Here is a 25,142-nt window from a genome sequence, read left to right on the forward strand (position 1 = left end):
ACGCAGGTGACAGACAGGTCAGGAACACCTAGATAGAATGGTGAAGACAGCGATCAGACTGGTTTCATCAGGATAACAGAATGGCGAAGACAGCGATCAGACTGGTTCCATCAGGATAACAGAATGGTGAAGACAGCGATCAGACTGGTTCCATCAGGATAACAGAATGGTGAAGACAGCGATCAGACTGGTTCCATCAGGATAACATAATTGTGAAGACAGCGATCAGACTGGTTCCATCAGGATAACAGAATGGTGAAGACAGCGATCAGACTGGTTCCATCAGGATAACAGAATGGTGAAGACAGCGATCAGACTGGTTCCATCAGGATAATAAACATTGAAACCTGCCCTGGACCTAAAGTAGACCCCAGAAATAGAATAGATCTTTATTGTCCACTTGCATGGGATAGCCTTATATTTTAGTTGTTGTCGGCACACCCAACCTGACACCAAACACACACAACACGACAGGCTGGGAGCAGCATAGGGTCAGACACAGAGCATCGTCCCTGGCCAGCTTGCAACTCAGCCTTCAGACACTGATGTAACAGTGATTTCCCTGTGGTCATTTCACCTCATAACGTTTAATTAATAGATAGTGTCCTCACTCCTCAATGACACTTCAACAGAACCACACTGTCCAATGTCCACCAAAACTCTACTTCAACAAGTATGCCACACTAGGTCTGTCTGTCTGTCTGTCTGTCTGTCTGTCTGTCTGTCTGTCTGTCTGTCTGTCTGTCTGTCTGTCTGTCTGTCTGTCTGTCTGTCTGTCTGTCTGTCTGTCTGTCTGTCTGTCTGTCTGTCTGTCTGTCTGTCTGTCTGTCTGTCTGTCTGTCTGTCTGTCTGTCTGTCTGTCTGTCTGTCTGTCTGTCTGTCTGTCTGTCTGTCTGTCTGTCTGTCTGTCTGTCTGTCTGTCTGTCTGTCTGTCTGTCTGTCTGTCTGTCTGTCTGTCTGTCTGTCTGTCTGTCTGTCTGTCTGTCTGTCTGTGTGTGTGTGTGTGTGTGTGTGTGTGTGTGTGTGTGTGTGTGTGTGTCTGTGTCTGTGTCTGTGTCTGTGTCTGTGTCTGTGTCTGTGTAATGTCTATAGGTTTGATCCCTAAGCAAGAGTTGCAGACATTACTTCTTTAAAAATGTGTCCCTCAGCTATTAACGTACGCAACTCAACACAACGTGACAACCTTCCTGAACCCCGGCCAACCAACCATACATACATAGGTCAGCTTCCTGTACGGTCTTGTTGTTATATTTGAGACGTCTGGGGGTCGTGTTTATACTGAAAACGACATGTGTGAAGATGGATGAGTTGACACAACATGTAAGAGATAAGGCAGACTAATAACTACAGTCACTTGGCTATTATGGGTCACATTGACGTATGAAGCACACTCATGTGTTTAGGGTCAGTCATTGCAGAGTCATCCATGCTTTATAATAAAAAGGTACCTAAGTCAAAACCAGTATTTTGAGTGACAATATTATAGAGAGATCTAACCCAAAACATAGAAACAAATGTCATGTGTTGACACTTACAACCATGGCTGAAACTCTTAAAAGATGGCCTGTTAGTGATAAGTAGAGTTGGTTAGTTATAGTTATATACTTAGTTAGTAGTTTCAAGAGTAGGAGCTAGTAGCCTACATCTAGCTATCCATTGAACTTTCATAACCTAACTACAAACTCTGTTTAAAGACAGAAAACAGCATGGAGCGGGGAACTCTGCATGTGGCTGTTTTGGCAACTGGATGTGTGGCCTATAGTGGGCTCTCTCGTTTTAGTGGGAAAGCATTTGGTGTTTGCTTTGCATCTAGGTAGGGTGCATTTCAATGTTCTTCCTTCCCTAACATGGTCTCTCTGTCTCTCTCTCTGTGTATCTCTCTCTCTCTGTGTGTCTCCCTGTGTGTGTGTCTCTCTCTCTCTCTCTCTCTCAAAACCATAGTTGTTACAGAGTAATAATCATGGAACTAGTGATCTCCTGTTTCTATGGCAATAACCACTACTCCAACAGTTTTTCCTCTTAACCTTGATCACAGTGAATTAGAGAATCCTGACCTCTACATTCTATCTGCAATCAAATCTGTGCCTCTTATAACACAAGCTAATCATCTACAATTCAATTTAGTTTCAAACTTGAAGAGATGGCCAACGATTAAACCCAGATGAGAGCGTGAAAGCCAGAGCCAATCAGTACAGAGAAGAACACAACTGTAAAGGTCTTATCCAGTAGGTATCTGATAACAGAATACAGACATATTCTGGACTAAAACAATTCAACTATTGAATAACTGAGTCTATAGGTCTAGATAAAGAGTCATTACGGTAAGTGACTTCATATGGAGTAGGTTACTTACCTGCTCCATCCCGTGCCGATGCCCAGGCCCATATCCATGTTGTGGGTTTCTATGTGTTATGGTTCCCTGTTTGTCCTTCTCCATGATCAGCTCTTGGTCTCTAGCTCTTTCCCTCTGTTTCTCTGTCTGAGTGATGGTCCCTGTGTTTCTCTGTCTAAGTGATGGTCCTGTGTTTCTCTGTCTGAGTGATGGTCCTGTGTTTCTCTGACTGAGTGATGGTCCTGTGTTTCTCTGACTGTGTGTCCCTGATGTTACGTTGCTACTGGGTTATTATTACTGAACACACACACACCTCAGACCAGACAGATAGGGGGAGGTTTCTGTGTGGAGATTACCATCATTTCTAATGGCCAACATGTAGGAGGCGAGGGTGTCCAAACTATCTGACCTGAACAATCCCTCCTCTCTCCCTCTGTCGGTCTTGGTCTCGTCCTTGGCAACTACATGCTAGCTAGAACCGCAGGCCATTTGTTTGACACCCCTGCACACAGCACACAAAACCCCACAGACACACAGCACACACACACACACAAAACCCCACAGACACACAGCACACACACACACATCACACACACACACACAACCCCACAGACACACACACACAGCACACACACACACAAAACCCCACAGATACACACACACAAAACCCCACAGACACACAGCACACAAAACCCCACAGACACACAGCACACACACACACATCACACACACACACACAACCCCACAGACACACACACACAGCACACACACACACAAAACCCCACAGATACACACACACAAAACCCCACAGACACACAGCACACAAAACCCCACAGACACACACACACACACAGTACAAACTATTTGTCCTGCCTTGCTTAATCTATTCGTGCTCGTCATTTTCCTGCACCTCTCTGATTCAGAGATGCGGAAGACATTTAATATAGATATCCCCTTTCCTTCCCGATCTACCTGAGGCAAGATTATAAAGCTGTTGTATGTTCCTAATCAGACAGGCCTTCTAGCTAATAAAAAGGGAAATGAGGGCAGGGTTGGCAGTATCCAGATGTTCATATCGTCATACAGTCCTTCTCTCATCACGCGAGTTATGGTATTAGCGGCTTAGTACACAAGGGGATGCCCAAGAAATACTCTAAATAGCCCATTGGGCATCTATTACCAGAATGCTAAAAAAATTAGCACAATTACATGCGAATTTCAACGGTGGCTGATAGCTAAATATGCTAAGGAGCATACTGGGGCGGCAGGGTAGCCTAGTGGTTAGAGCGTTGGACTAGTAACCGGAAGGTTGCAAGTTCAAACCCCAGAGCTGACAAAGTACAAATCTGTCGTTCTGCCCTTGAACAGGCAGTGTTCCTAGGCCGTCATTGAAAATAAGAATTTGTTCTGTAATATACAAGATCTGGGACCTAGTTAAATAAAGGTTAAATTAAAAAAATATATATATCCACCTGAGTTTGTGGGATCTTGTTTTCTGTTTAGTTTTTTTGCCTGACAGATAGATCTGTGCGCTTTCGTTTTCACTTTTGTTATTTTGTTTGAGTGTTTTTGCATATTAAAATCATGAACACTTCAGACGGGGCGAAGGTTCACCTTCCAAAAGGACAAAGACCCTAAGCACACAGCCAAGATAAAGCAGAAGTGGCTTCGGGACAAGTCTCTGAAGGTCCTTGAGTGGCCCAGCCAGAGCCCGGACTTGAACCCGATCGAACATCTGTGGAGAGACCTGAAAATAGCTGTGCAGCGACGCTCCCCATCCAACCTGACAGAGCTTGAGAGGATCTGCAGAGAAGAATGGGAGAAACTCCCCAAATACAGGTGTGCCAAGCTTGTAGCGTCATACCCAAGAAGACTCTATGCTGTAATCGCTGCCAAATGTGCTTCAACAAAGTACTGAGTAAAGAGTCTGAATACTTATGTAAATGAGATATTTCAGTTTGACATTTTTGATACATTTGCAAAAATGTCTAAAAACCCGTTTTTGCTTTGCCATGATGGGGCATTGTGATGTCATGATGGGGTATTGTGATGTCATGATGGGGTATTACGATGTCATGATGGGGTATTGTGATGTCATGATGGGGTATTGTGATGTCATGATGGGGTATTGTGATGTCATGATGGGGTATTGTGATGTCATGATGGGGTATTGTTATGTCATGATGGGGTATTGTGATGTCATGATGGGGTATTGTGTGTAGATTGATGAGGAAAAAAACAATTTCATGAATTTTAGAATAAGGCTGTAACGTAACAAAATGTGGAAAAAGTCAAGGGGTCTGAACACTTTCCGAATGCACCGTAGGTAGGAGCTACCGAATGTCATTTTTGGTGAGTTTGGATATTTACAAGCGTATGTGAATCAGAGGCATTGTCCAAATGAACAAAGTTTCGATGCATGCTTGTCTAAAGGAACAACAGTTCTGGCTCCGTGTGTGTACACTCTGGATCTGTGTGGAGTCGCTAGGGCAACAGGCCTGACTGATCTGTGGGAGGTGCAGACAGGCCAGAACAGAGGAGAAAAAAAATCAAGAAAATCAAGATAGCAGTGTCAGCTGTACAGATAACTGATCCAAAGGGCTTTAACTTCTCAAACACGGCAGAAAGCTAACCCAATATGATGCCCCGTCCTTTATAGCCAACCTGGTCCCAGATCTGTTTGTTCTTTATAGCCAACCTGGTCCCAGATCTGTTTGTTCTTTATAGCCAACCTGGTCCCAGATCTGTTTGTTCTTTATAGCCAACCTGGTCCCAGATCTGTTTGTTCTTTATAGCCAACCTGGTCCCAGATCTGTTTGTTCTTTATAGCCAACCTGGTCCCAGATCTGTTTGTTCTTTATAGCCAACCTGGTCCCAGATCTGTTTGTTCTTTATAGCCAACCTGGTCCCAGATCTGTTTGTCCTTTATAGCCAACCTGGTCCCAGATCTGTTTGTTCTTTATAGCCTAACCTGGTCCCAGATCTGTTTGTTCTTTATAGCCAACCTGGTCCCAGATCTGTTTGTTCTTTATAGCCAACCTGGTCCCAGATCTGTTTGTTCTTTATAGCCAACCTGGTCCTGCCTAACCTGGTCCCAGATCTGTTTGTCCTTTATAGCCAACCTGGTCCCAGATCTGTTTGTTCTTTATAGCCAACCTGGTCCCAGATCTGTTTGTTCTTTATAGCCAACCTGGTCCCAGATCTGTTTGTTCTTTATAGCCAACCTGGTCCCAGATCTGTTTGTCCTTTATAGCCAACATGGTCCCAGATCTGTTTGTCCTTTATAGCCAACATGGTCCTGCCTAACCTGGTCCCAGATCTGTTTGTGCTGTAATATACAAGACCTGGGACCAGGCTATAGTCTAAGCCTCAATAAGCAGCCATCCATTCCTATAGCCGTCATCATCTTATAGCTAGCTATATCTGTCTCAGGGACCATAGGCCTATAAGCCTACACTGCAGTCCAATACCCATATAGTCATTCTATAACAAAAAATATTCTTCCGTCTCTTAGATGGCTGAGCAGGTCACAGACTTCGGCTCCCCTGGCCTCTGTGATCCCCTAGTGAATGTCAATAGAACGTGTAACAGTAGACAACAGGCTAAGTATAGAGGAAGGTGTAACAGTAGAGAACAGGCTAAGTATAGAGGAAGGTGTAACAGTAGACAACAGGCTAAGTATAGAGGAAGGTGTAACAGTAGACAACAGGCTAAGTACAGAGGAAGGTGTAACAGTAGAGAACAGGCTAAGTATAGAGGAAGGTGTAACAGTAGAGAACAGGCTAAGTATAGAGGAAGGTGTAACAGTAGAGAACAGGCTAAGTATAGAGGAAGGTGTAACAGTAGACAACAGGCTAAGTATAGAGGAAGGTGTAACAGTAGACAACAGGCTAAGTATAGAGGAAGGTGTAACAGTAGACAACAGGCTAAGTATAGAGGAAGGTGTAACAGTAGAGAACAGGCTAAGTATAGAGGAAGGTGTAACAGTAGACAACAGGCTAAGTATAGAGGAAGGTGTAACAGTAGACAACAGGCTAAGTACAGAGGAAGGTGTAACAGTAGACAACAGGCTAAGTATAGAGGAACGTGTAACAGTAGAGAACAGGCTAAGTATAGAGGAAGGTGTAACAGTAGACAACAGGCTAAGTACAGAGGAAGGTGTAACAGTAGACAACAGGCTAAGTATAGAGGAAGGTGTAACAGTAGAGAACAGGCTAAGTATAGAGGAACGTGTAACAGTAGACAACAGGCTAAGTATAGAGGAAGGTGTAACAGTAGACAACAGGCTAAGTACAGAGGAAGGTGTAACAGTAGACAACAGGCTAAGTATAGAGGAAGGTGTAACAGTAGAGAACAGGCTAAGTATAGAGGAAGGTGTAACAGTAGACAACAGGCTAAGTATAGAGGAAGGTGTAACAGTAGACAACAGGCTAAGTAGAGAGGAAGGTGTAACAGTAGAGAACAGGCTAAGTACAGAGGAAGGTGTAACAGTAGACAACAGGCTAAGTATAGAGGAAGGTGTAACAGTAGACAACAGGCTATGTATAGAGGAAGGTGTAACAGTAGACAACAGGCTAAGTATAGAGGAAGGTGTAACAGTAGAGAACAGGCTAAATATAGAGGAAGGTGTAACATCAGTATAAGTATAGAGGAAGATGTAACAGTAGACAACAGGCTAAGTACAGAGGAAGGTGTAACAGTAGACAACAGGCTAAGTATAGAGGAAGGTGTAACAGTAGACAACAGGCTAAGTATAGAGGAAGGTGTAACAGTAGACAACAGGCTAAGTATAGAGGAAGGTGTAACAGTAGAGAACAGGCTAAGTATAGAGGAAGGTGTAACAATAGAGAACAGGCTAAGTACAGAGGAAGGTGTAACAGTAGACAACAGGCTAAGTATAGAGCAAGGTGTAACAGTAGACAACAGGCTAAGTACAGAGGAAGGTGTAACAGTAGACAACAGGCTAAGTATAGAGGAAGGTGTAACAGTAGACAACAGGCTAAGTATAGAGGAAGGTGTAACAGTAGACAACAGGCTAAGTATAGAGGAAGGTGTAACAGTATACAACAGGCTAAGTACAGAGGAAGGTGTAACAGTAGACAACAGGCTAAGTATAGAGGAACGTGTAACAGTAGAGAACAGGCTAAGTATAGAGGAAGGTGTAACAGTAGACAACAGGCTAAGTAGAGAGGAAGGTGTAACAGTAGAGAACAGGCTAAGTACAGAGGAAGGTGTAACAGTAGACAACAGGCTAAGTATAGAGGAAGGTGTAACAGTAGACAACAGGCTATGTATAGAGGAAGGTGTAACAGTAGACAACAGGCTAAGTATAGAGGAAGGTGTAACAGTAGAGAACAGGCTAAGTATAGAGGAAGGTGTAACATCAGTATAAGTATAGAGGAAGATGTAACAGTAGACAACAGGCTAAGTACAGAGGAAGGTGTAACAGTAGACAACAGGCTAAGTACAGAGGAAGGTGTAACAGTAGACAACAGGCTAAGTATAGAGGAAGGTGTAACAGTAGACAACAGGCTAAGTATAGAGGAAGGTGTAACAGTAGAGAACAGGCTAAGTATAGAGGAAGGTGTAACAGTAGACAACAGGCTAAGTATAGAGGAAGGTGTAACAGTAGAGAACAGGCTAAGTATAGAGGAAGGTGTAACAGTAGAGAACAGGCTAAGTATAGAGGAAGGTGTAACAGTAGACAACAGGCTAAGTAGAGAGGAAGGTGTAACAGTAGACAACAGGCTAAGTATAGAGGAAGGTGTAACAGTAGAGAACAGGCTAAGTATAGAGGAAGGTGTAACAGTAGACAACAGGCTAAGTATAGAGGAAGGTGTAACAGTAGACAACAGGCTAAGTATAGAGGAAGGTGTAACAGTAGAGAACAGGCTAAGTATAGAGGAAGGTGTAACAGTAGAGAACAGGCTAAGTATAGAGGAAGGTGTAACATCAGTATAAGTATAGAGGAAGATGTAACAGTAGACAACAGGCTAAGTACAGAGGAAGGTGTAACAGTAGACAACAGGCTAAGTATAGAGGAAGGTGTAACAGTAGACAACAGGCTAAGTATAGAGGAAGGTGTAACAGTAGACAACAGGCTAAGTAGAGAGGAAGGTGTAACAGTAGAGAACAGGCTAAGTATAGAGGAAGGTGTAACAGTAGAGAACAGGCTAAGTATAGAGGAAGGTGTAACAGTAGAGAACAGGCTAAGTATAGAGGAAGGTGTAACAGTAGACAACAGGCTAAGTATAGAGGAAGGTGTAACATCAGTATAAGTATAGAGGAAGATGTAACAGTAGACAACAGGCTAAGTACAGAGGAAGGTGTAACAGTAGACAACAGGCTAAGTATAGAGGAAGGTGTAACAGTAGACAACAGGCTAAGTATAGAGGAAGGTGTAACAGTAGACAACAGGCTAAGTAGAGAGGAAGGTGTAACAGTAGAGAACAGGCTAAGTATAGAGGAAGGTGTAACAGTAGACAACAGGCTAAGTATAGAGGAAGGTGTAACAGTAGAGAACAGGCTAAGTATAGAGGAAGGTGTAACAGTAGAGAACAGGCTAAGTATAGAGGAAGGTGTAACAGTAGACAACAGGCTAAGTAGAGAGGAAGGTGTAACAGTAGACAACAGGCTAAGTATAGAGGAAGGTGTAACAGTAGAGAACAGGCTAAGTATAGAGGAAGGTGTAACAGTAGAGAACAGGCTAAGTATAGAGGAAGGTGTAACAGTAGACAACAGGCTAAGTAGAGAGGAAGGTGTAACAGTTGACAACAGGCTAAGTATAGAGGAAGGTATAACAGTAGAGAACAGGCTAAGTATAGAGGAAGGTGTAACAGTAGACAACAGGCTAAGTATAGAGGAAGGTGTAACAGTAGACAACAGGCTAAGTACAGAGGAAGGTGTAACAGTAGACAACAGGCTAAGTATAGAGGAACGTGTAACAGTAGAGAACAGGCTAAGTATAGAGGAAGGTGTAACAGTAGACAACAGGCTAAGTATAGAGGAAGGTGTAACAGTAGACAACAGGCTAAGTATAGAGGAAGGTGTAACAGTAGACAACAGGCTAAGTATAGAGGAAGATGTAACAGTAGACAACAGGCTAAGTATAGAGGAAGGTGTAACAGTAGAGAACAGTCTAAGTATAGAGGAAGGTGTAACAGTAGAGAACAGGCTAAGTATAGAGGAAGGTGTAACAGTAGAGAACAGGCTAAGTATAGAGGAAGGTGTAACATCAGTATAAGTATAGAGGAAGGTGTAACAGTAGACATCAGTATAAGTACAGAGGAAGGTGTAACAGTAGACAACAGGCTAAGTACAGAGGAAGGTGTAACAGTAGAGAACAGGCTAAGTATAGAGGAAGGTGTAACAGTAGACAACAGGCTAAGTATAGAGGAAGGTGTAACAGTAGACAACAGGCTAAGTATAGAGGAAGATGTAACAGTAGACAACAGGCTAAGTATAGAGGAAGGTGTAACAGTAGAGAACAGTCTAAGTATAGAGGAAGGTGTAACAGTAGAGAACAGGCTAAGTATAGAGGAAGGTGTAACAGTAGAGAACAGGCTAAGTATAGAGGAAGGTGTAACATCAGTATAAGTATAGAGGAAGGTGTAACAGTAGACAACAGGCTAAGTATAGAGGAAGGTGTAACAGTAGACAACAGGCTAAGTATAGAGGAAGGTGTAACAGTAGACAACAGGCTAAGTATAGAGGAAGGTGTAACAGTAGAGAACAGGCTAAGTATAGAGGAAGGTGTAACAGTAGACAACAGGCTAAGTATAGAGGAAGGTGTAACATCAGTATAGGTATAGAAAAACATTAAAACCACTTAAAGTGCCACCACTAATACCACACCATTTGACAGAATAGGACATGACAGAACAGGACATGACAGAACAGGGCATGACAGGACAGGACATGACAAAACATGACAGAACAGGACATGACAGAACAGGACATGACAGAACAGGGCATGACATGACAGAACAGGACATGACAGAACAGGACATGGCAGGACATGACAGAACAGGACATGACAGGACAGGACATGACAGAACAGGACATGACAGGACATGACAGAACAGGACATGACAGGACATGGCAGGACATGACAGAACAGGACATGGCAGGACAGAACAGGACAGGACAGGACATGACAGGACAGGACATGACAGAACAGGACATGACAGAACAGGACATGGCAGGACAGAACAGGACAGGACATGACAGAACAGGACAGAACAGGACAGGACATGACAGGTATTGACAAATTTGGAAATGACAGAACAGGACATGCCAAGACAGAACAGGACATGACAGTACATTACAAAACAGGACAAAACAAGCCATGACAGAACAGGACATGACAGGTATTGACAGAACAGGACAGGACAAGACAGAACAGGCCATGACAGAACAGGTCATGACAGAACAGGTCATGACAGAACAGGACCTGACAGAACAGGACATGGCAAGACAACACAGGAGCAGAGCAGGAACTGACAAAAAAAGGACAGAACAGGAAATGACGGCGGCAGGTTGCAGGTTGCAAGTTCAAACCCCCGAGCTGACAAGGTACAAATCTGTTGTTCTGCCCCTGAACAGGCAGTTAACCCACTGTTCCTAGGCTGTCATTGAAAATAAGAATTTGTTCTTAACTGACTTGCCTAGTTAAGTAAAAGTAAAATAAAATTTTAAAAATGACAGAACATGACAGGACAGAAGAGGACATGACAGGTATTGACAGAACAGGACATGACGGAACAGGAACTGACAAAAAAGGACAGAATAGGCCATGACAAATCTGAACATGACAGAACAAGACATAACAGAACAGGAAATGACAGGACAGGACATAACAGGACATGATATGACAGAACATTTTATGACAAGGCAGGAGAACACAGGACCTAACAGAACAGGACCTGACAAAAACGGACAGGACAGGACATGACAGAACAGGACATGACATGACAAAACAGGACAGAACAGGACAGGACATGACATAACAGGAAATGACAGGACAGGTATTGACAGAACAGGACAGGACATGACAGAACATTTTATGACAGAACATGGAAGGACCAAACAAGACCTGACAGAACAGGACCTGACAAAAAAGGAAAGAACAGAACAGGACATAACATGACCTGACAGAACAGGAAATGACAAGACAGGACAGGTATTGACAGAACAGGACAGGACAGGAAGTGTAAATCAATAATCCCTCCACAGCCAACGAAGGGCCACCAGAATTACACTAAAATCTCTCGCTATCTCGCTCTCTCTCATAAAACACATCACACACAAACGTCACCTGTGTCTACATTCCACAGAGGCATGACGGCTTAGACCCAACTAGTGTTATGAAAAACAGACAGGCTGATAAACCCCCCTCTTCACTCTACGACCTTCAAGACCACACTGTGGCCTTTATAGCTGCTGTGTCCTGACTGAGTGTCAAGAGGACACTAGGCTATGCAGCCGTTATGCACATAGGCCAAGCTGCCAACCAGACGAATCCATGTGAGAGGAACAGTGTAACAGCAGGGATGGTGAATTGTGTTTTCAGATGGCATGTCTTTCTTTTAGCGTCAAAACATGGAGAAGACAAGGCCAAATGTCAAGGACCCTGAGAACTCAACTGACCCGAGACAGGTAGGCACCGTTAACAGACCTGAGACAGGTAGGCAACGTTAACAGACCTGAGACAGGTAGGCAACGTTAACTGACCTGAGACAGGTAGGCAACGTTAACAGACCTGAGACAGGTAGGCAACGTTAGCAGGACTGAGACAGGTAGGCAACGTTAACAGACCTGAGACAGGTAGGCAACGTTAACAGACCTGAGACATGTAGGCAACGTTAGCAGGACCAAGACAGGTAGGCAACGTTAACAGACCTGAGACAGGTAGGCAACGTTAGCAGGACCGAGACAGGTAGGCAACGTTAACAGACCTGAGACAGGTAGGCAACGTTAACAGACCTGAGACAGGTAGGCAACGTTAACAGACCTGAGACAGGTAGGCAACGTTAACAGACCTGAGACAGGTAGGCAACGTTAACAGACCTGAGACAGGTAGGCAACGTTAGCAGGACCGAGACAGGTAGGCAACGTTAACAGGAACCGAGACAGGTAGGCAATGTTAGCAGGACCGAGACAGGTAGGCAACGTTAGCAGGACTGAGACAGGTATGCAAAGTTCAATTTGGAGACATTTGCCTGTGTCATGATGTTGGCCTCTTTGGGTATAGCAAGCCCCATCCCCCTCTCCCTGCCTCCCCCTTTCCTCCTTCAACTAGGTTGCTGTGGTCAGAGAGACGTCGTAAATTCCTGAGGATCTCCTCATGGACACACAGTATAGAGAGAGTAAATTTTCATAGAGCACAAAGCAATTCCTTCCACCTCACAGAACTTGAGGTACGAACAAATTTCATGTTCCGGAGAAAGTATAAAAGATCGGTGAAGAATCCAGCTATGAACTGGTCCATTTGTCACAACTTGGGGAAGCTCTTGGGAGACGGTGTGGCCACATTACCATAACTCTGTTTATATAATAGCCTCAGATATGAGGTTTACATCTAATTGTTGTATAAGATGAACGAGTGAGTATGATACTGTTTGTAAAATTGTGTAATATGATTTTGGACTGTTTAATGAAGGAAAACTCAAAAGGGGGATTGGAGTTAACTAAATCAGAGGACCGCCCCTGGGCCCAGCGTCCTGGGACAGCCCTCTTCGGCCCTTCCGAATATAACCCCCACTGGGGTTTTCAATCAGCAGACCGAGCTTACCTCAATTACGAGATGGCTAAAGGTTGCAGACCATGTTTTTCTCCATTAGGACGACAAAGGTTGCAGACCATGTTTTTCTCCATTAGGACGACAAAGGTTGCAGACCATGTTTTTCTCTATTAGGACGACAAAGGTTGTAGACCATGTTTTTCTCTATTAGGACGACAAAGGTTGCAGACCATGTTTTTCTCCATTAGGACGACAAAGGTTGTAGACCATGTTTTTCTCCATTAGTAGGACAAAGGTTGCAGACCATGTTTTTCTCCATTAGTAGGACAAAGGTTGAAGACCATGTTTTTCTCCATTAAGAGGGACAAAGGTTGCAGACCATGTTTTTCTCCATTAGGATGACAAAGGTTGCAGACCATGTTTTTCTCCATTAGTAGGACAAAGGTTGTAGACCATGTTTTTCTCCATTAGGACGACAAAGGTTGCAGACCATGTTTTTCTCCATTAGGACGACAAAGGTTGTAGACCATGTTTTTCTCCATTAGTAGGACAAAGGTTGCAGACCATGTTTTTCTCCATTAGTAGGACAAAGGTTGCAGACCATGTTTTTCTCCATTAGGAGGGACAAAGGTTGCAGACCATGTTTTTCTCCATTAGTAGGACAAAGGTTGCAGACCATGTTTTTCGCCATTAGTAGGACAAAGGTTGCAGACCATGTTTTTCTCCATTAGTAGGGACAAAGGTTGCAGACCATGTTTTTCTCCATTAGGACGACAAAGGTTGCAGACCATGTTTTTCTCCATTAGGACGACAAAGGTTGCAGACCATGTTTTTCTCCATTAGTAGGACAAAGGTTGCAGACCATGTTTTTCTCCATTAGTAGGACAAAGGTTGCAGACCATGTTTTTCTCCATTAGGAGGGACAAAGGTTGTAGACCATTGCTGAATCTTTTAACCATACCACGTGGTTAAACTCTTAGACTATCGATACCGACAGAATAAGAACAAGTCTATAACAAATGAATGAATGTCACTCTGAACTATCCACTATAACCACGACAGAGAGAGAGGGAGAGAGACTGACAATTCTACGAAAGACGACACACCGAGCGTAAATATATATATTGATTGCAATTGTTCCCGATTGAGTGAGCGTTCATGTGCAAAGGATTAGCATTTCCATTGTTATAATTATCACTCTGTAGTGACTTCTTAGTCGACCCCCACTTCCCCTTTGGTCGAACAAGCCACCATGCTGGTTTAGCCCACTAGGGCGCATTCTCCTATCATTGCTTGTAACCACATTTACCTTGTTTGTTTGTTTGTTTATGCATTTCTGTGAATTACTTAGTTAGTAATAAATAAATGATTTAAGACAATTGATGTATGGATGACTCATAGTGAAGACTGGATTCGTGCAGATAACCAACAATTTACGACGTTTGGAATGAGACTAACGTGAGGTAAAGTAAATAATTAATTAATTCGAAGACTAATTGATCAGATAAAATATCTGAAAAGTTATTTTAGGAAATGATAACTTTGTAATCTGAATATTTTTCCTTGGTGCCCCGACTTCCTAGTTTATTACAGTTGCATGATTAATCAGTCAGCGTAATAACTAATAACTAATTACAGAGAATCTTTGATTAAAAAACTATCAGTCTTCAGTTAATGATAGTAGAGACATGACACCTGCATTACAAATGGCATCGAATTCCCTTTATGAGGCACTAAATCTGTCGCTCTGCCCCTGAACAGGCAGTTAACCAACCCACTGTTCCCAGGCCGTCATTGAAAATAAGAATTTGTTCTTAACGGACTTGCCTAGTTAAATAAAGGTAAAATAAAATTAAAATTAAAAACTTGTTTTGACCAGGGCCCATTGGGCTGTAGAGACGTTCTAAATGTCAGGACATTACTTCAAAACGAGAAAGAAAAATGTTCTTGACCAGTCAGTATGAATGTGCCAAATGTCTCCGTTTATCGCTACTTTCTCTCAGCGTTAAATGACTCCTACGCTGATAGTCAAAACACTGTGTGAGCAGCATAGCACTGCAGCACGACACATTCAGTACTGTGTGAGCAGCATAGCACTGCACAGCACTGCACAGCACGACACATTCAGTACTGTGTGAGCAGCATAGCACTGCACAGCACTGCACAGCACGACACATTCAGTACTGTGTGAGCAGCATAGCACTGCAGCACGACACATTCAGTACTGTGTGAGCAGCATAGTACCGCAGCACGACACATTCAGTACTGTGTGAGCAGCATAGCACCGCAGCACGACACATTCAGTACTGTGTGAGCAGCATAGCACTGCAGTGTGACACATTCAGTACTGTGTGAGCAGCACAGCACGACACATTCAGTACTGTGTGAGCAGCATAGCACTGCAGCACGACACATTCAGTACCGTGTGAGCAGCATAGCACCGCAGCACGACACATTCAGTACTGTGTGAGCAGCATAGCACCGCAGCACGACACATTCAGTACTGTGTGAGCAGCATAGCACCGCAGCACGACACATTCAGTACTGTGTGAGCAGCACAGCACGACACATTCAGTACTGTGTGAGCAGCATAGCAGCACAGCACGACACATTCAGTACTGTGTGAGCAGCATAGCACTGCAGCACGACACATTCAGTACTGTGTAAGCAGCACAGCACGACACATTCAGTACTGTGTGAGCAGCACAGCACGACACATTCAGTACTGTGTGAGCAGCACAGCATGACACATTCAGTACTGTGTGAGCAGCATAGCACCGCAGCACGACACATTCAGTACTGTGTGAGCAGCATAGCACCGCAGCACGACACATTCAGTACTGTGTGAGCAGCATAGCACCGCAGCACGACACATTCAGTACTGTGTGAGCAGCACAGCACGACACATTCAGTACTGTGTGAGCAGCATAGCACTGCAGCACGACACATTCAGTACTGTGTGAGCAGCACAGCACTACAGCACGACACATTCAGTACTGTGTGAGCAGCATAGCACTGCAGCATGACACATTCAGTACCGTGTGAGCAGCACTGCGCAGCAATGCACAGCACTGCACAGCACTGCACAGCACGACACATTCAGTACTGTGTGAGCAGCATAGCACTGCAGCATGACACATTCAGTACTGTGTGAGCAGCATAGCATGACACATTCAGTACTGTGTGAGCAGCACAGCACTGCACAGCACTGCACAGCACGACACATTCAGTACTGTGTGAGCAGCATAGCACTGCAGCATGACACATTCAGTACTGTGTGAGCAGCATAGCACCGCAGCATGACACATTCAGTACTGTGTGAGCAGCATAGCACTGCAGCATGACACATTCAGTACTGCTGGTAATGTCAGACATAGAGAAGTTCCTCAGAGGAATAGGTTCCAGAATAAACATTTCTATCAATAGAGTTACTGTGTGGTATCAGTGTTGAAATTAGATTCTAGATGTACGAGGCACCAGAACCTTGCTCTCATTAAAGCTTCAAGTTCCTCAGTGTCCACATCACCAACAAACTAACATGGTCCAAACACACCAAGACAGTTGTGAAGAGGGCACGACAAAGCCTATTCCTCCTCAGGAGACTGAAAAGATTTGGCATGGGTCCTCAGAAAGTTCTACAGCTGCACCGTCAAGAGCATCCTGCCTGACTGGTTGCATCACCGCCTGGTATGGCAACTGTTCGGCATCTGACCGCAAGGCACTACAGAGGGTAGTGAGAACGACCCAGTACATCACTGAGGCCAAGCTTCCTGCCATCCAGGACCTCTATATCAGGTGATGTCAGAGGAAGGCCCCAAAAATTGTCAAAGACTTCAGCCACCCAAGTCATAGACTGTTCTCTCTGCTACCGCACGACAAGAGGTACCAGAGCGCCAAGTCTAGGTCCAATAGGCTTCTAAACAGTTCTACCACCAAACCACTAGACTGCTGAACAATTAATCAAATGGCCACCCAGACTATCTACTCACTGTTTATTTTCTATACAGTCACTTTCATAACTCTACCTACGTGTACATATTATCTCAATTACCTTGACTAACCGGTGCCCCCACACATTGACTCTGTACCAGTACACCCTGTATATAGCCTCACTATTGTTATTTTATTGCTACTTTAAAAAATAAAACAAATATTGAAAATACAACAATATTTTCTTAAAACTGCATTGTAAGTTAGCATTTCACAATAAGGTCTACCTACACCTGTTGCATTCAGTGCATTGTGACAAATTGAATGTTGATTTGATAAAGACCAACAGAGACAATAGAATAGACTGCTGTACATTAACATAACATCTCTTTCTATGGCTATATGGTATTCCATTCTGTGTGTTCTTTAAACACATGTTAATTACATGTAATTGTAATTAATAAAAATGTATTAACTGTATACTAAAATGTCCTGAACTTGACCTCGACATAAACCAAAGTGCAATGTACCATACGATTCTATCACCAAATAAAGTAGGTTGAACGTTACAGAAATTGTTACGGCTTTCTTCCGTCCAAGGAGAGGCGGACCAAAATGCAGCGTGGTTATTTCAATACATCTTTTAATAAAAGATAATAAACACAAACAATACAAAAAACATAACGTGAAAACCTAAACAGCCTTATCTGGTGCAAACAAACACTGAGACACGAACAATCACCCACGAAAACACTCAAAGAATATGGCTGCCTAAATATGGTTCCCAATCAGAGACAACGATAAACACCTGCCTCTGATTGAGAACCACTCCATAGACTTTTCTAGACAACCCTACTAACCACAATCCCATACCTACAACAAACCCCTAGACAAAACACACCACAAAAATAACCCATGTCACACCCTGGCCTGATCAAAATAATAAAGAAAACACAAAATACTAAGACCAGGGCGTGACAGAATGTCGGAGAACATTTCCTAAGAGGTCATCTTTCATGATAAGTGACAACAAAGACAAAAGCATGAATAGATGTAATATAATAATGAATCCATTCTTGGTCACCTCCCAGGAGGTGTGTTGTGTAACTATAGTGGGTAGATTAATAAAGAGGAGGGAGTGCTATTGTGTGCACACAACACGCACACACGGACACACACACACACACACACGGACACACAGACATGGACACATAGACGGACACACACACACACACACTGGAGATTCGGTGGGTGAAACTCAATTCCATGTTGTGGCTAGTAACAGTGTAGTGACAGTGTAGTGACAGTGTAGTGACAGTGTAGTGACAGCGAATACACTAAATATGCCTAGAATTACACTCCCAACTTGCATAACTGTCCAATTTACTGTCATGTGGTATGGAGAGGGAGACCCCGGTTGGTAAGGGGAGAGAGACCACGGTTGGTATGGAAAGAGAGAGAGAGACCACGGTTGGTATGGAGAGAGCAAGACAACGGTTGGTATGGAGAAAGAGACCACAGTTGGTATGGAAAGAGAGAGAGAGACCACGTTTGGTATGGAGAGAGAGAGAGAGAGAGAGAGACCACGGTTAGTATGGAGAGAGAGAGAGAGAGACCACGGTTGGTATGGAGAGAGAGAGAGAGACCACGGTTGGTATGGAGAGAGCAAGACCACGGTTGGTATGGAGAGAGAGACCACGGTTGGTATGGAGAGAGAGAGAGACCACGGTTGGTATGGGGAGAGAGACCATGGTTGGTATGGAGAGAGAGAGAGAGACCACGGTTGGTATGGAGAGAGAGAGAGAGAGAGACCACGGTTGGTATGGAGAGAGCGAGAGAGAGAGACCACGGTTGGTATGGAGAGAGCGAGAGAGAGAGACCACGGTTGGTATGGAGAGAGCAAGACCATGGTTGGTATGGAGAGAACGAGACCACGGTTGGTATGGAGCGAGAGAGAGAGAGACCCCGGTTGGTATGGAGAGAGAGAGAGAGAGAGAGAGAGAGAGAGAGAGAGATCACAGTAGGTATGGAGAGAGAGCGAGACCACAGTTGGTATGGAGAGAGAGAGAGACCACGGATAGTACGGAGAGAGAGAGAGACCACGGTTGGTATGGAGAGAGACCACGGTTAGTATGGAGAGAGAGAGAGACCACGGATGGTATGGAGAGAGAGCAAGACCACAGATGGTTTGGAGAGAAAGAGAGAGACCACGGTTGGTATGGAGAGAGAGAGAGAGACCACGGTTGGTATGGAGAGAGAGAGAGACCACGGTTGGTATGGAGAGAGAGAGAGACCACGGTTGGTATGGAGAGAGAGAGAGACCACGGTTGGTACGGAGAGAGAAAGAGACCACGATTGGTATGGAGAGAGAGAGACCACGGTTGGTATGGAGAGAGAGAGAGACCACGGTTGGTATGGAGAGAGAGAGAGACCACGGTTGGTATGGAGAGAGAGAGAGACCACAGTTGGTATGGAGAGAGAGAGAGACCACGGTTGGTATGGAGAGAGAGAGAGAGACCACGGTTGGTATGGAGAGAGAAAGAGACCACGGTTGGTACGGAGAGAGAGAGAGACCACGGTTGGTACGGAGAGAGAAAGAGACCACGATTGGTATGGAGAGAGAGAGACCACGGTTGGTATGGAGAGAGAGAGAGACCACGGTTGGTATGGAGAGAGAGAGAGACCACGGTTGGTACGGAGAGAGAAAGAGACCACGATTGGTATGGAGAGAGAGAGAGACCACGGTTTGTATGGAGAGAGAGAGAGACCACGGTTGGTACGGAGAGAGAGAGAGACCACGATTGGTATGGAGAGAGAGAGAGACCATGGTTGGATAAACAAATAAATATTCTATTGGACATGTCTTTTGTTTTAGAAAACCATAACACTTATTTATCTTCCCTCCTCACTGCAGCAAAATAATGATTTTCTTAAAATAATTGCCATAATCCATGTTCAACTTCAGTGTTTTAGATAGTCTTATTCACTATTTTGACCCTGTAAATCCATCTTCTTACTCAATACTTTAACACTCTACAGGTGTCACAGTTTGACCACAGCAGGGAGCCCTGGCTCTCAGCCTCTCACATGAATTCATAACACAGAGATTTATTTTCCATAAGAGTCGAGACCACATTCCTCCCATATCCAGTGTGTTTAAAACCCGTAATCACAAAGAACATCAGAGCAGGAATGCTGATCTAGGATCAGATCCCCACTGCTCATGTAATCTTTTTTTTTTTTTTGTACGATCTAAAAAGGGAAAATTTATCCTAGATCAGCACTCCTACTCTCCCTGCAGACTGAGGCTCTGGGAAACTCAGTCCACATATTGCCAGGTCTAAGAGGGGCTCTGCAGCAATAAGTTCTGGGTTGTATAAGCTCTGTGATGTGTTCCAAACAGCAGCCTAGTATTCCCATATGGAAGCCCTGGTCAAAAGTAGTGGACTATAACAAGGGAATAGTGTGCCATGTGGGACGTATCCCTGGCTGTCATGCTACAGTATAAACCAAAGACTTGGGTTGTATACATTCTGGGGATACTAATCATTCAAATCCAGACAGTGCAGTACAGTACAGTGCATCTCAGTCAGTGCAATTGGCAATTAGATAGTACTCAGTCCATATATTGTCATGGCTAATCAAGGGGTTTCAACTCTCAGCAGTGATATGTTCTGTTTTTAATGAATCCAAACCCAGAACTAGGCTCCCGAGTGGCGCAGATGTCTAAGGCAACTGCATCTCAGTGCTAGAGGCGTCCCTACAGACCCTGGTTAGATTCCAGGCTGTATCTCAAACGGCCGTGATTGGGAGTCCCAATAGGGTGACGCACAATTGGCCCAGCGTCGTCCGGGTTTGGTCAGTGTAGGCCGTCATTGTAAAATAAGAATTTGTTCTTAACTGACTTGCCTAGTTAAATAAAGTTTAAATAAAATGTTAGATAAATGTTAACTAAATGTTGAATAAAGGTAAAATAAAGGTTAAATGTTAATAGTCTATCACAGTATGCATCGTAAATGGCTCCTTTTTGGCCATGGCCCATAGTGCTCTTGGGGAAATGCCATTTGGGACCCGGATACAATCGAGAGTTACATAAGCTCAGTGCACCTCAGTCTATCGTTGTAATGCACATCCCTCCGTGATATTGAAGCGAGTGTTTCCTCCTATAAGCAGCCTACTGTCCTCCCTTCACTATACTGGCTCTGTCTTTACTGAAACACTCTGGGGATTCAACTACTTAGTCTCTAGCGGTTGTTTGCCAATGTTTTTTTCCTAAATTGGTCAAGGCAGGGAACGGGACATATTTAGGTACATACAGGGAACACATTCCTAATAATAAACAAGTTATACATTATTTTTTGAATAAACAATATAAACTCTCTGAATTTTTAATTTTAACTTTATTTATTTAACTAGGCAAGTCAGTTTAAGAACAAATTCTTATTTTCAATGACGGCCTAGGAACAGTGGGTTAACTGCCTGTTCAGGGGCAGAGCGACAGATTTGTACCTTGTCAGCTCGGGGATTTGAACTTGCAACCTTCCGGTTACTAGCCCAACGCTCTAACCACTATGTTCCTCAATATGTTGTAAACATGTTTAAACAACGGCATGTTTTAACAACAGCAATCTGTTATCAACCAGAACATAATAAAGAATACGCTAATGTGTCATTACAGACACTGATTCTCATCCTCAAAATGGTCTCTTATATATGCACATCCCTAAAGCCTTCCTTCAGTCTCTGACTGCAAGGCACCTGCAAGGCACCGTGTCAAAAGTCTGGAACTTTTGGAACTTTTGACACGGGTAGCCTAGTGGTTAGAGCATTGGACTAGTAACCGAAAGGTTGCAAGTTTATATCCCCGAGCTGACAAGGTACAAATCTGTCGTTCTGCCCCTGGACAGGCAGTTAACCCACTGTTCCTAGGCCGTCATTGACAATAATAATAATAATAATAATAATTGTGATTGTTTTTGCTGTTCTCTGAATAGTATTTTAGAGTTTTTAAATTGTGTAGAAATACAGTAAATGAACTTCAACACTGTAATTTTGCCATACCCTAAGTTTATGTGAACTGACCCCACTTTGCCATACCCTACATTTATCTGAACTGACCCCACTTTGCCATACCCTGTTCAGCTGAAATCATGTCCCAATTTAGCTGCATTTCAAAATAACTGGCCAAAACAAACTGGCTACAATTGAGAGCAGGGGTGCAACTTTCCCTGGCCACATGGGAAAGACCATCTCAGAGCGGTCGAGTAGGCTGTTTGGTTGTTTCAGCCAGCTGGATTTAGGACCACGTGGACACCACAGAGCATGCAGACAGGCTGTGCAGCTTCTGACCAGCACGGTGCTGCTGTCTGTGTGTTGCACTTTTCCTCAGGGTTGTAAAAGCAAGCAGAGCAGAAACTGGCTAATCTTTATTTGGCTGATGTAGCTGGCAAGGTAACAGCTGTTTGACTTAACTGGGAAAAAAAGTATTTATTCCCAGTGCTGAGCTAGTAGTGTAACTAACATGAAACGTTAGTGGTTGAAACATGGCTAACGTTAGCTAGCTAGCTCACTTACTTTAGGTATTATTTAACGTTAGAGGATGAAACATGGCTAACGTTAGCTAGCTAGCTCACTTACTTTAGGTATTATTTAACGTTAGAGGTTGAAACATGGCTAATGTTAGCTAGCTAGCTCACTTACTTTAGGTATTATTTAACGTTAGAGGATGAAACATGGCTAACGTTAGCTAGCTAGCTCACTTACTTTAGGTATTATTTAACGTTAGAGGATGAAACATGGCTAACGTTAGCTAGCTAGCTCACTTACTTTAGGTATTATTTAACGTTAGAGGATGAAACATGGCTAACGTTAGCTAGCTAGCTCACTTACTTTAGGTATTATTTAACGTTAGAGGATGAAACATTATCTCTCGACTAAAGTTCTCTCTGAAGAAAATGAACTAGCTAGCTAGCTAGTAGCTACCACAGCCAGTTCAGCTCTAGCTATCGGTCAGTGTTGTAGCCTTTTTGTCCCGTTTCAACAAAAGTAAATTAACTTGGTTAGTTTTCACCAGTAGATGTATCATTAGAGCTAGTTGGCTAAAAGTTGGCTAACGTTAGCTAGCTAGCTCACTTACTTTCGGTATTATTTATGCCTCAATCACACCACAGTAGACTTGAATCAAACGATGAAACCTGAGGTCAAACGATCAAAGACCGATATTCAGACGTTTTTTTGACAGCGCAATGTGAGTTTTTAATTAGATTCAGTATAGTATTGTAATGTTATTGATCTGTCAGTTTCCCTAGCTAATTCCCTAGTTTTCACACTGACACGGCATAAACAGCTCTACAGGCTTCACTGTCATGGTGCACAGTCAGTACACAACGCAATATTGATGATGATGAATGGATACAGATACTGTATGTTTGAATGCCCAGTCCTGTTCATATAAATTCAGACATCAATGACTGCAGTTTCAGGCCATCCATAGAACATACTATAAGCAAGTGAAACTGAATATCATGCCCACAGAAATGTTATTCCTCTGCTGGAAGTGTAAAACACAAAAGGGGACATGCTGTATTTGCATTATGTGAAGGCTGGAATATTTGTTGTTGTTGTGGAGCAGTACCAAATAGATACCCCCCCCCCCCCCCCCCCCCCCCCCTCTCCGACCCCATGGCACACGAGTCACCCGTGGGATTTTGCCCCTGTCCATTGAGGAGGCCCGCTGGGGATGCCACGTTCCAAGGAATATGGGGTTTGTGACCCTAGATGCACAAGGCACGCCTCTCTCTCTCTCTCTCGCCTCGAATGAGCTCTCTCCCGCCATTTCATGGCTATTCATTGTTTCATAACATTCATTGTGTACAGTGTTTTTTGCTGTGTCTGTCAAATCACCAGTAGTGAGTCTACATTTACCGTTAATTCCCATCATTTATCATCTGCCATGCTTGTTTGGTTATGGTAATTTATGTTAATGCATTCAATATAGTACTAGTACAGTCATTTACAGATGTCATTGTCGGGAGTAGACATGTATTCAGCAGATGTTAAATGATACCCTCTTGAGAAACACGTTTTGTTTATTTCATTTCATTTACAAGTTTTGACAATTTATTTATTCATTTTTTTTTGTTTGAAACGCGCCTGTCATTGTTGAGTAAAGACGCACACCTGATTATGCATATAGAAGTAGGACTAGTCTACCTGGCCTGTGTGCAAATGCAGGCCTATAAATGTGCCCATTTGAGGATGTCTGACAGTATTTCTGACTGTCTTGACGAACCAACACTAATGAGCTGTGGAAGTAATTTTTTCTTCACCTCAAACAGCAAGTAAACAAAGTCTGTTTTTAGAATGAATTGAGAATGACAATAGTTTCGAACTCTCTCCCTTTTGATAACCCCTCTGCATAAAAAGGGAAAAATGTAATGCTCTGATCCAGTGGAAACGTCATACAATACCTGATTACCTCTTATCCTTTGCACAAATAGTCTACAGCTGTGTCCTGCCTCAAGCTCACTGGAGCTGGAAACTGAATGCCCAGAATATTTGATATAATGTCTCAAGATTGCTAGTCTTAGTTTTGGGGCCACCCAGTTGATAGCTGATACAATGTCTCAAGATTGCTAGTGCTAGTTTTGGGGCCACCCAGTTGATAGCTGATACAATGTCTCAAGATTGCTAGTGCTAGTTTTGGGGCCACCCAGTTGATAGTTGATACAATGTTTCAAGATGGTTGAAACATTGGTTATTTTCTACCTGCTGGCTGAAATGTTTTTGCGTTGGCTTTATGTAGGTTATTATTACATAGTTGGCAATAAAAGTTACTTTTAGATGTTGTATCATTTTCATTTAGATTTTAGATCGTCTGTGGTTAATCAACGTCCTGTGATTTTGAGATACAAAGACTATTATAAATTAAATGAAACTGTTCCAAGAAAAAGTGCATTATGCAAATCATAACTGGGCGAGCAGATGGATAAAAATGGCGAGATAAATTGACACCGCAGATGGAAAAGGTTGCCGACTGTTGGTGTAGCCTTTTAACCGGCAACGTCAGGAGCAACGAGAGGGTTGGGAACAGGGTTTTTTTTTTTTTTCATTTTTCTGGTTAGGCTATCTCGATCTCTG

General features: G+C 43.4%; 1 protein-coding gene across 2 annotated transcripts in view; it reads right to left on the reverse strand.

The window, feature by feature from the left end:
- Positions 1-25,142, reverse strand: part of LOC139416935 (S-adenosylhomocysteine hydrolase-like protein 1) — a 52,301-nt gene that overhangs the window by 25,088 nt on the left and 2,071 nt on the right. The window contains exon 1 of one of the 2 annotated variants that reach the window (XM_071166120.1): positions 2,354-2,547. The exons of the other annotated variant lie outside the window; for it this stretch is intronic. Coding sequence (XP_071022221.1) covers positions 2,354-2,437 — 84 coding nt within the window. The 5' untranslated portion in view covers positions 2,438-2,547. Of the gene's footprint in view, positions 1-2,353; positions 2,548-25,142 lie in introns of those variants that run through there. 2 annotated transcript variants of the gene reach the window in all.

Source organism: Oncorhynchus clarkii, chromosome 9 (genome assembly GCF_045791955.1).
Source record: "Oncorhynchus clarkii lewisi isolate Uvic-CL-2024 chromosome 9, UVic_Ocla_1.0, whole genome shotgun sequence".
Taxonomy (NCBI): Eukaryota; Metazoa; Chordata; class Actinopteri; order Salmoniformes; family Salmonidae; genus Oncorhynchus; species Oncorhynchus clarkii.